General features: G+C 41.3%; 1 protein-coding gene across 3 annotated transcripts in view; it reads right to left on the reverse strand.

The window, feature by feature from the left end:
• The window catches only part of galnt3 (UDP-N-acetyl-alpha-D-galactosamine:polypeptide N-acetylgalactosaminyltransferase 3 (GalNAc-T3)), a 95,459-nt gene that overhangs the window by 23,585 nt on the left and 58,690 nt on the right, over nucleotides 1-13,184 (reverse strand). For all 3 annotated transcript variants that reach the window (XM_068034530.1, XM_068034531.1, XM_068034529.1), the window contains exons 7-8: nucleotides 9,826-9,943; nucleotides 3,698-3,898 (exon numbers count right to left, since the gene is read on the reverse strand). In XM_068034530.1, the coding sequence (XP_067890631.1) occupies nucleotides 3,698-3,898; nucleotides 9,826-9,943 (319 nt within the window). The remainder of the gene's footprint in view (nucleotides 1-3,697; nucleotides 3,899-9,825; nucleotides 9,944-13,184) is intronic.

Genomic DNA, 13,184 nt, shown 5'->3' on the forward strand with positions numbered 1-13,184 from the left:
ACATTTTGTTTTGTTTCTCTTTGATGGCTTGGTTTCCTTTCTCTTATTTTGTGTTCGGATGGCAGCTATTCAGGATCCAACAATACATACCTTTTTTAAAAAATTCATTCTTGGGATATGGGCACCACTGGCAAGGCCAGCATTTATTACTCATCATTAATTGCCCTCGAGCAGATGGGAGTGAGCTGCCACCTTGAACTGTTGCAGTCCATATGGTGTAGTTACATCCACAGTGCATTTAGGGAGGGAGTTCCAGGATTTTGACCCAGTGATCGTGAAAGAATGGTGTTATAGTTCCAAATTAGGATGATGTGCGACTTGGAGGGGAACTTGCAGGTTGTGGTGTTCTCATGCATCTGCTGCTCTTGTTCTTCCAGATGGTAGAGGTCGCAGGTTTGGAAGGTGCTGTTAAAGGAGCCTTGGCGAGTTTGCTACAGTGCTTCTTGTAGATGGGACACACTGCTGCCACTGTGCGCTGGTGATGGACGGAGTGAATGTTGAAGGTAGTGGATGGGGTGCCGATCAAGCCGGCTACTTTGTCGAGCTTCTTGAGTGTTTTGGAGCTGCATTCATCCAGGCAAGTGGAGTATTCCATCACATTCTTAACTTGTGCCTTGTAGATGGTGGACATGCTTTGGGGAGTCCAGAAGTGAGTTACTCGCCACAGGAGTCCCAGCCTCTGACCTGCTCTTGAAGCCACAGTAATTGGGGTGGCGGGGGGTGGGAATGGGGGAATGACGCTCAGGCTATTAACATGTAGTCTCACCAATTAAAGGCACAAACAGTTTGCCTGCACGTTAAATAGGATCGTGGAAAGGTGCAACTTGCTGGGAAGATTGGTGCCATCAATTGGGGTGTGCTGACCAACAGAAGCAGAGGGTGGAGGAGGGTGAGCAGACAGAGACCGCAGCGGAGGAAGGGGAGCAGGCAGAGACTGTGGTTGGGGGTTGGTGGAAAGGAGTCTGCAGCAAAGTGGGCAGTGCTGGCGGAGGGAGGTGATGTGCGATTCAGAGTGCAGGACCGCACTGAGCGGCAGCGCGTTTCCACTCCTGGTGCATGGTGGGCGAAGGGAGGAATTGCTGGAAAAAGGGATTAGTCTTTTTTTTTTAAAAACCTGGTATGCCCTATTTCGAGTGCCTTCATCTTTCTGAAATTTGCTTATTCGTCACCTATGCGGGATAAAAATTGTAATGTGGCCCCTCATGCGAAAAGTTTGGACACCGCTGTGTTAAACTAACTGGCCTGTACTTGCTAGGCATGTCCTAACATGCTTTCTTAAGTGTGTTACATTTGCCACACTCCAATCCTCTGGCACCTCCCCCATATTTAGGGAAGATTGGAAGGTTATGGCAAGTCCTTCCGTTATCTCTACACCCACTTCCTTTAGCAACCTGGGATGCAAGGCATTCGGACTAGGTGACTTATCCACCCCAAGCATAGCCAGCCTTTCCAGAACCTCCTCCCTCCAATTTGTACCCTATCCATTGTCTGTACTCTCTCCGCTTCTACCAACATTTGGTCAGGTTCCTCTTCCTTAGTGAACACTGATACAAAGTATTCATTAAGCATTCTAGCCATACCCTTGCCTTTAAGCGTATATTCCCCTCTTTGTCCCAAAAAAGCCCTACTCCACCACTTACTACCCGATTATTTACCTGCTGGTAGAAGATTTTTGGGTTCCCTTTTATGTTGACTGCCATTCTATTCTCATGTTCTCTTTGCCAGTCTTATTTTCCTCTTCATCTCCCCTCTCAACTTATTGTGTGGGGCCTGGTTTGCACTTGAAGAATTCACCCAACATGCATCACACACCCTCTTTTTTTTTCTCGTTCCATCATAGTCGCCATTTCCCTCATCATGCAAGGGGCCCTGTTTTCGGTTCCCCTACCATTTGCCCTTGTTGGAATGTACCTAGCCTGTACCTGAAGCATCTCTTCGTTAAAGGTAACCCATTGTTCCATTGCAGTTTTTATTGTCGGTCATTGGTGCCAGTGTATTCTGGCTGGCTCCCTGCCCATCACATCGGCATTAGCCCTCCTCCGACCTAGCAGGCCCACCTTGTACACACATGTGCACACAATACATTTTATCTGGAAAAAAAAAATTGATATTTGTCCTCTAATTTTGTCTTCAAAGAATTTTGAACACAAAATAAATACTGTCTAACACAATCTATCATTTTGGTTAGCCTGAAAGTCCATTCTGCCTTCAGCCAAAAATGCAGGCTCTGTTCACAATGTAGTTCAGTGGAGCAAGTTTATGATTTTTTAAAAATCTAAATGTAAGGCAGTAAATTACTAGTAAATTACTAGTTTAGTTCTCAAATTAAGACTTTTTGAAAAAGTAGCATTTCATTGCTCAGTCCTTTGTAGACCTTCCTGAATCAAGTGAAAAATTATATTGCTGGCTCCATTCTTTTGCTTCCAACTTAAAGATACAATTTTATACTTTATAAAAAGGTGAGACAAATAGCAGCTTGCAATTTCGGAACTGGATGCCAAATACAAATTTGAATCAGATTCCTCCTTCATTAAGGGAACTTGCAATCCATTACCATCATCAAATTCCCCACCATACATATCCTGGGGTAACCGTTGACCAGAAACTGACTGACCAACTGAACACTGTGGTTTCAAGAGCAGGTCAGAGGCTGGGTATTCTGCGAAAAGTGACTCACCTCCGGTCTCCCCAAAGCCCTTCCACCATACACTCCAGTTGCTTGATTAGTACAGCTCCAATAATGCTCAAGAATCTCAACACCATCAAGGACAAAGCAGTCTGCTTGATCTGCACCCATCCACCACCTTAAACGTTCACTTCTTCTACCACCACACCACCATGGCTGCAGTTTGTACCATCTACACAATGTCATACAGCAACTTAAAAGGCTTCTTCTACAGCACCTCCCAAACTACAACCTCTATCACCTATCAAGCTCTACCAAGGGCAGTAGGCACATGAAAATACCATTACCTTCAAGTTCCCCTCTAAGTCACACACCAGACTGACCTGGAAATATGTCACTGTTCCATCATTGTTGCTGCCTTAAAGTACTGAAGCTCCCTCCCTAACAGCACTGTGGCTGTACCTTTACTACACAGATCGCAGTAGTTCAAGTCTGCGGCTCACCATGATTTTCTCGAAGGCAATTAGAGATCGCCAATAAATACCGGCCTCATCAGTGACACATTCAATGAATAAACTTTTTTTTTTTAAATGTTCTAAACAAAATGGATTATAACTAAAATACATGAATTAAATTATGAATCAAGGCTGTGATGCTACAGACTTATAGTATTGTGAAAATTCAGTTAGCTGCAGTTACGCACTTATTTGCACCTTTTTAAAAAAGTTAAAAACTTGGCTAATAAAAACATTCACAGATTCCAGAAACAAGCTAGACCTACAATATTATTGTCACTATAAACAGTTATTTCTCTATGGCGCCTCATACAGCTTGTCTTGAATTTCATTTCCTGGACAAAAGGTCAAACAAGGAGTACGAGAACATCTATTTTTGAGAATAGATGTATTAAACATGTCTCAAAGTATTTTGTCATCCGTTTAATTTGAAAATCTTTAAACAATTCTAAACCAAAAAAGATGAATAAAGCTAAAAATAATTGGTAGGCAAATCTTTATAAAAAGCCATAATGCAAGACAATTTGTAAGGACTTATTTTAACAACGTCACATACCTCTTTAGACATCTGCATTGCCTGTTGGTTTCTTCTGTAAAATATCTGTTTGTAATCATCCATCCATACTTCTGCCAGGCGGACCAAGTTGCGAGCTATCACTTGAGTACCTTTGGGGAAAGTATGTGGACTTTTGGTGCGAAAAACATGACCTACGACTGAGCAAGGCAAAATTTCCAATTGCCCACCACATAGCCAAACCTATTAAAAAGGAGAGGCATATTAATAAACTTAAAACCAAGCTGCTTATAGTTAAGTGCAACTACCTCTAATACATGATTGATAGCTGGAAACAGTTAATTAAGTAGGGCGGCACAGTGGTTAGCACCGCAGCCTCACAGCTCCAGGGACCCGGGTTCGATTCCGGGTACTGCCTGTGTGGAGTTTGCAAGTTCTCCCTGTGTCTGCGTGGGTTTTCTCCGGGTGCTCCGGTTTCCTCCCACAAGCCAAAAGACTTGCAGGTTGATAGGTAAATTGGCCATTATAAATTGTCACTAGTATAGGTAGGTGGTAGGGAAATATAGGGACAGGTGGGGATGTTTGGTAGGAATATGGGATTAGTGTAGGATTAGTATAAATGGGTGGTTGATGTTCGGCACAGACTCGGTGGGCCGAAGGGCCTGTTTCAGTGCTGTATCTCTAATCTAATCTAAGTAATGTAAACCGTTAGTCAGTTGCAAAAGGCAGAATAAAATTGAGAGATTATTTTCATACTAGATTTTTCTTTCAAAAAGACCATCACCCTGCCCAAATATGAGAGTCTATGCAGAGAATTAATGAAAAGACCATAAAAATGTTCCACAAACATCTTTACAAGCATGATGTAGTAATCAGTAACACTTCAGTATAACTTTATTACAATTGATGACATGTAGTTCTCCAAAGAAAAACTTTCATGGAGATAAACCCCCCACCCCCCCCCACCCCCGGGGCGGCACAGTGGTGAGCACCGCAACCTCACAGCTCCAGTGACCCTGGTTCGATTCTGGGTACAGCCTGTGCGGAGTTTGCAAGTTCTCCGTGACTGCGTGGGTTTCCGCCAGGTGCTCCGGTTTCCTCCCACAGCCAAAGACTTGCAGGTTGATAGGTAAATTGGCCATTGTAAATTGCCCCTAGTGTAGGCAATTGGGATTAATGTAGGATTAGTATAAGTGGGTGGTTGATGGTTGGCACAGACTCGGTGGGCCGAAGGGCCTGTTTCAGTGCTGTATCTCTAAATAAAAAAATAAAATAAATGAGAAGATGTTGGGCCAGATTTTAATTCAATGTACGTGAATTGGTTTTCAGTGGGTTAAACTCTTGTTCCATGTGCATCACAGACATTATGGACAAGGAACCATACGATACTGAACTGATAATCCAGACTAGACCAGACCAGTTAATACAACTTAACAGCCACCTTTTTGACCAAGGTTTCAGTCACACTTGCTAATAACGCTTTTGAAGGCTCGTTGTCAACTGCTGTCTAATTATACTTCTGTGAAGTGCATTGGGATGTTTTCCTACATTTAAGGCATTATTTGTGAGTTATTGTAATGTCAAACATTAAGGGCCAAATCTAGAATTAACATTACTATCCTGATGTGAACAATATCAGTGATATTTTAGCATTCTACAAAACAGATGTGCTTGCACTACATCTGATTTGAACACCCAGTTTTAGTAGCTATATGCAATTCTTTCAATTGTTATTTAGGACAAATATTAACATAAAACACTTAATATACTGAAACGCAATAAATGTAATATATAATTAGGTAATAAAAGCATACTATTTGAACTTTTACTGGTTTATTTTAGAAATGGAACTAAATAGTTCCAATTAAAAATGAAAATCAGTTGAGAAGGTATGACATTTCCAATGGACAATACAGAATGCAAATAGCCAATAATTTTATCCGTGTTTCAACATAGGCATATGCAAAACTTTGTAGGACACAATAACTGTGTCGATCATCCCATATTCATAGCTTTGTCATTATGGAGATTCTTTCTTCACAGCTACATAGTGGAAATCATGTTCCTTCTGAAACACTTTAGAAACAGGATAGGAAAACAAAATTTCGAACTAGGTGGAAGCTTACAAGAGTATTTTTTGATCTGGATAAAGAATAGTGCATCAAGACGAATAGGGTGATTCAATAACCAGAGCATTCAGTTAATTTGCTAATGTAGGATTGGAGCCAAGAAGTCGGTCTGCTTCTCGGATATTAATGAGATAGATTATATTTGTAGACACAAAAGAACAAAATACATTATTTGTCTAGTACAATGTTTAAGTCCTATACAGGAGCCAAAGATTTTGAATTATCCAAATCTCGAATTACCCAAATGCCTTATCTGAAGGTATTTGAAATAAAAATGGATGAAGCCACAGATATTGTAAGAGAGTCATCAAGCAGATCCAGCAAGTAGCTTATGATTCCAACTACTGCACAGAGTGAAGTTTAACCTCAAATTTATCCCACTACAATGAAAATCTTTCCCAGTTATGCCATTTAGCCTTTTTAAATTCAAGAGTTGCACATCAGAATGCTCTCTTCAACTACCCAGTGGCAATTAACCACAATTTAGCTGGCGCTTAATGCCAGAACTTCCATTATTTTTGCGAGAGTATGGATATGCCCCACCTGGAAATATTACGCCTGAAGTCTGCTCGAAAGTGAAACATTATTGTACCTAGCTATACAATAATATGTATCTACACTGCCTAATGGCCCAAGATTGGAGCATCAGGTTCTTTTGATTGGTTTTAATAACAATACCTACACAACTGTAGGTATTATTGAAACTGAAACCCAAAGATATTCAAAAGGATAATATAATTCACAAAATGTTTGTAAAACTATATATTCAAAAACTGGTATTAATTCTTCTGCCCAGTTTGTTTGACATTGAATAATGTACAAATCAGTGTACTCCAACATACCATCGACAGGACCAAAAGCTTTCTGTTCAATTACCATCAGAAACGATACACAATAGCCAGGACTGCATTCCCAGTCAAACTGAACCAGATATTGCTTAACTTCAGTATACTGTTTCACCCTGTGGTGAGCTTCAAAAGCCACACCTCAACGGTAACGAAGGCCACCTATTTCAATCTCTAACATATTAGCTCCATCCCTATTCTTGCTCCACTGCTTCTAAAACTCTCATCCATCCAGGCTCAAATTTCTCTCTCACCTTCTATCCTTCGCAAAATTTTAAACTTGTTCAAAACTCTGCCACCCAATTCCAAACCCGCTCACCCATATCTATCTTAGCTGACCTATCCCACTTAACCACCTTTCCACCTGTACTGGTTGCCCACCTCCCAACACATTCATTTAAAAAAAAAACTTGTCTCACACTAGCCTACATCTGAAAAGTCCTCCATTCCAAATTCCAAACTTGTATCCTTTGCTCTTCCAGGTTTGGCTTACTGTGCATTCAGCCCTCTTTTCACATCATTATTGGTAGCAAAGCTTTAGCCATCAGTCTTTGCACTCCAGAATGGTCTTTCTACCATTCATCTTTTTACAAACCTTCTGGGCCTTCAAAAACCGCCTCAAAACCTCCTACTTCAAGTATACCTTCGATCACCTTCCGCAACTACTTCCATAGACATTTTCAAGCACAGAAAGAGCTATTTGGCCTGTCACACCCATGCCAGCTCTCAAAGAGCTATGCAATTCCAGTTCCCTACCCTTTCATTACACCCCTGAAAATAATTATTTTTCAAGCATTTATCCTCTTCCTTTGTGCAGCATTGTAGGACTTTTTTTTAAAAATTATGATCCCCGTGGAGACTTCCAAATAAAAAGAATCAAATCCACTGATTGGTGTGGTTTCCTAAATTGGGGTCAAACAGACAAGACTTCACTTTTATAATTTTACTTTTAACACTCAAACCAAAACCAACATTAATTTAACATGAAGCAGACAGATAGATCATGGTCTATTATTACGACCAAGGTGGGAGGAGTGCCTTGTCTTCTCTAGTTCCACTTCTCCACAGGTCACAACATATATTTAAATGTTTACCCGGTTACTGATACAGCCAATCATATACTCTACTTTTTAATCCCAGAATAAAAGAAAACCCAATCAGGTTTCTTTAATAAACAAACTTATCAATTTATTATGAAACAAGACTTATCCAGCAAAGCATTAACACACAGATTGAAATATGAAAGTTCCTGTTTTAAATTCCCCAATTACACTTGCGCGCACACACACTGGAAAAAATACATATTCTCTTTGCAGAGGACTGTTAAAAAATAAAGATTAAAAAAACTACTTTGGCCAAATACTTGATGATAAAAAAAGATATGGAAGGATATCAGTTGTCCCTTTTTGGTCTGGTGTCTGGGTATACGGAGATGGCCACTGGGATTGTTTCAGAAGCAGTCCGTTCTAGAGATGTCTGGAATTATTGTCATAGGTTTTCTACGAGAAATGTGCATCAGGGTTTTCTGCCAGCACACTTGAATTGCAGGACTTTTTTTTTTCCAAGCTTCTCAGAAGCTTTGCAGCACCAGAGATTTTAGCTTTCCTACACTGGATCTTTGCAGGATTTCTTCAAAGAGGTGGAGGAGGAGGTGAGCCGAGTGTTTTTTCTTTCCTGGCAGGAAAACACCAACTATCTTCAAGCAGTTCACACCCAATTAAACTGAAAACAATGTCCAAACTCCAAACAATTGATCTCCTGACCTCCATAAACCTTGACATGTGGCTTCTTTGTAACCATTTTCCCCAGGTCACCAAGTGTTCTGTTGGTCACTGAGCCCAAAGCACATGTCTTTTTAGCATAGGTGGCTTTCAAACAATAATTTCACTAGGTGCACGTCTCCAGAGCTTCCTCAGCTCTGCCCACAACAGTCTTGATCGCGTGAATTTGCCAGTCTTCCCTTTATCAGAGTCCTTCAGTGACAACCTCTGCACTGTATGGCCATATACAGTTACTGGTTAGTCAGCATTTTTAAGTAACAGAAACAGCTCCTGGATTCAGTCTTCACTTTCTTTTGCTTTCTGGCGTGCCACTCCTGCCTGATGAGGGGAGGACTCTGTCTCCTTTTATCTGGTTCTAACCAGTGTCAGTTTCCCCAGAAACCTGAAGTTGTTTCTCCAGCTTCTGTTTCAATTTTAGTTTCCCTCTCAGTTAGGGTCTAAAACAAATAAGCTTTGCAACCACAGATTTCATCACATTATGCTAGAAGTGCTGTTTAAGCACAAGTTGTGATGGATGCTTTCTGTACTCTATAGCAATGGAAAATGAATAGCATAGTATAAGGCCTACAATAATGCATTATATTCCCTGTGCACATGCCTGATAATAGGCAACAGTACATGCAGTACAATATTCTAAAACAGCAATTCCACTGTAGTTATGCAGCTGCACAGGAATCAACTTTCCACTATCATTTTCATATTGCAGATCAAATTTGTTCTGCAGTTTCTTAATTGTGTACAATACACTGATAAAAATCTTCAAATATGCCACAATTAAGCTTCAAAAGTGCTCATGCATTTATGTTTTACTTCCTTATATGTGAAAAATACAAACAGTCCAAACCAAACCAAAGAAATGAAAAGTTCCATAATGAACAAAACCTGTATATTTGCTACATTACAGCAGTGACTAGTCTTCAAAAATAAAGTATTTAATTGGCTGTAAAGCACTTTTGGACATCCTGTGGTTGTAAAAGGCACTAAATAAATGCAAGTCTTTTAAGTAATTTTATTTGCAAGTTAAGCAGATACATCCAAGCCCAGATTATTTATATTTCTGAATTTAATACAGTAGCTGTGCCAACCACCCATTTGTTGCTGATATGCTCAGAGTTGTCATCTAATCTTGTTCAAATTTCACTTTTTGCTGACTGAACACAGTCCCAGTAACGAATGCTATAGAAAACCCTACCCAAGCCTAACCTTCTTAGAAGTAGGGAAAAAATAAATGGTTAATGCACATAAATGTTAACAAACTGACATACAAAGGTCACCGATTTTAAGGTAAGTATGTTGACATATTAAATTTAAAGGACACAACAGCTTTTAAACTGGAATAATATTAACAAGCCACCGGAATATTGGAATGAAAATTTGCACACACAGCATTTGCAACTAAAAATCCCAACACTTACCCTGAATGACATTTCTATGTTTTCACCACCCCAAATTTCCATCTGGTCATCATAACTACCTATGAGTTCAAAGTATTGTTTGGAGATAGAAAATAGCCCACCAGCAAATGTTGGTGACCTACAAAATAAGATTAAAGAGACAATATATTAATTATCTTGTGAGCTATGCAGTTCACTTTGCGGAGATTCTGACAGACTTCGCTCCAAAAATAAGGTCCAATAAAAGGTCATCTAGTTTATGCCTAATCTGTTGTGAAATTAGAAACAATTAGCACTAAGAATAAAATGTCAGGCCATCATTATGATGTAGCAGGATATGAGCGACTAGCATAGTTGCATTTTTGTGCCATGAGTAGGTGACCTTTGTGAACTGCTGCAGTCCCTGCAATGATAGTGCTCTCGATGATGTTATATTAATAAGAGACACATCAGGTATCCAGAGGAAAGCTTCCTTAGGAATGAGCTAAAAGATGGCATTAAGTGAACAGTAGTGGAATAGTAATGTTACTGACTAGCAATCCGGAGACCTAGGCTAATGCTTGAGACACTAATTCAAATCCCACCATGGCAGCTGGTGGAATTTAAATTGAATTAATTAATAAATTTAGAATAAAATGCTAGTCTCAGTAATTGCGACCAAGTAATTACTGGATTGTCATTAATAACTCATCTGGTTCACCAATGACCTTCAAGGAAGAAAATCTGACCTTACCCAGTTTGGCCTACACGTGACTCCAGACCCACAGCAATGTGGCTGACTCTTAACTGCCCTCTGAAATGGCCTAGCAAGCCAGCCAGTTACATCTAACCGCTACAGAAAAGCCAAAAAGAATTAAACTGGACAGACCACCCAGCATCATCTGAGGCACCGAAAACGACAAAGGCACACCCTGCCCAATCGACCCTGCAAAGTGCTCCTTGCTAACATCTGGCACTTTGTGCCAAAATTGAGAGAGCTGTCCCACCGATTAGTCATGCAACACAGTTCGATACAGTCATACTCACCAAATCATCCTTTACAACCAATGTCTCAAACTTCGCCATCACCCCAGAGGTGGCGGCACGTTGAACAGTCGGAAGAGAGAAGCCCCGTGTCCTCAAAATTAACTCTGGATCCCATAAAGTCTCATTGCATCAGGTCAAACATGGGCAAAGAAACCTCCTGATTACCACCTACCACACTCCCTCTACTGATGAATGAGTGCCCATCCAGGTTGATCACCACTTGGAAGAAATACTGAGGGTAGAAAGGGCACAGAATTTACTCTGGGTGGGGGAACTTCAATATCCATCACCAAGAGTGGCTCGGTAGCACCACTACTGACCAACCTAGCCGTTCTAAGGAACATCTAACTGTCCCTGCAGCAGGGGGCGAGGGAACCAACAAGAGGTAAAAATCTACTTGACCTCACCCTCATCAATCTACCAATCACAGATGCATCTTCCCATGACAGTATTAGTGGGAGCAACCAAGGCAAAATGTTTCTGGAGGCAATGCCCCGTCTTCACACTGAGGATACCCTCCATCGTGCAGTGTGGCACTACCACCATGCTGAATGGGACAGATTCAGATCTAGCAATGCAAAAGTAGGCACCCATGGGGCACTGTGGGCCACCAGCAGAAGTGTATTCAACCACAATCAGTAACCACATGGTCTGCCTTATCCCTCACTCTACCATTACCATTAAGTCAGTGGGTCAACCCTGGTTCAATGAGGTGTTCAAGAGAGCATGCCAGGAGTAGCACCAGGCATAGCTAAAAATGAGGTGCCAACTTGATGAAGCTACAACACAGGACTATGTGCATGCTAAACAGAAGCAGCATGCAATAGACAGAGCAACGCAATCTCAACCAACGGATTAGATTGACGCTCTACAGTTATGCGGCTGGTAGTTTCCACGAACATCCCCATCCTCAATGATGAGGAAGGCTCAGCACGTCAGTGCAAAAGACAAAGCTAAAACATTTGCAACCATCTTCAGTCCGAGGTCCCCAAAATAGAGTTATTATGGCATAGGAGGCGGCCGTTCGGCCATCAAGTCCATGCCAGCTGCCTGCAGAGCAATCCAATCAGTCCCATTTCCCCGCTCCAACCCCGTAGCCCTGGAAGATTATTTCCCTTAAGTGCCCATCCAATTTCCTTTCGAAATCAATCATCTCTGCTTCCATCACCCTCGTAGGCAGCAAGTTCCAGGTCATTATACTCACTACGTAAAAAAGTCCTTCCTCACATTCCCCCTGCATTCCTGGTACCATAAGTTAATGGGAACATCTTTTCTTTGTCTACCTTATCTAATCCTGTCATAATCGTGTGCACCTCGATCAAATCTCCCCTCAATCTCCATTGTTCCAAGGAGAACAAACCCAATTTCTCCAACCTAACCTTGTATTTAAAATCCCACATCCCTGGAACCGTTCTGGTAAATTTCCTCTGCACCCACTCAAGGACCCTCACATCCTTCTTAAAGTGCGAGAAGTCTAGAGGAACAGTGGAACCTTGGAGTGCTTGTCCACAGATCCCTAAAGATAGCAGGGCAAATCAATAAGATGGTTAAGCATATGGGATACTTTCCTTTATTAACCAAGGCATAGAATATATAAGCAGGGAGGTTATGCTAGGACTGTATAAAACACTAGTTAGGCTACAGCTAGAGTACTGTGCATCGTTCTGGTCACTGCATTATAGGAAGGATGTAATCACATTTGAAAGGGTAAAGAGGAAAGATTGGATAGGCTGAAGTTGTGTTCCTCGAAATGATTTAAAGTAATTGGTAGCAGGATTACAGAGGAATTGAGGAGAGTTTCTTTTCTCCTAGAGGTGGTGGAGGTCTGGAACTCCCTCTCTGAAAGCAAGGTGGAGGCAGAAAGCCTCAATACATTTTTAAAAAAATACTTGGACACACACTAAGTGCCATAACCTACAAGTCTAAGGACCAATAGCTGGAAAGTGGATTAAGCGGGATAGCTCTATCGACAGACACAGATACAATGGGCTGAATGGCCTCTTACTTGTGCCATAATTTTTTTATGTTCACATGTGTTTAAAGCTACCCTTTTTATAGCCAGCCTCCACTTCTGGAGCTGCAGTCTGGATGCAGTAGTTATTAGAACTGTTTCTGAAAAAGTGTTTTTCACAAGGAAGGAAAAGAAGTAATGGAGCAGCAGGGCTGAGGGAGGGCTTTCGTGTTCCCTGACGCAGTGCTGAAGACTTTAGTCCAGGAGATGTAAAGGAGGATAGTGGTCATCTTTCCACAGGGGACCAGGAGAACCTCCAGACATGCATTAAGGGAATGGAAGCAGATAACTATGGAGGTCAATGCAAGGAGACTGACACTGCAGTGCCGGAAAAAGTTCAATG

This window comes from Heterodontus francisci, chromosome 7, assembly GCF_036365525.1.
Source record: "Heterodontus francisci isolate sHetFra1 chromosome 7, sHetFra1.hap1, whole genome shotgun sequence".
Classification (NCBI taxonomy): Eukaryota; Metazoa; Chordata; class Chondrichthyes; order Heterodontiformes; family Heterodontidae; genus Heterodontus; species Heterodontus francisci.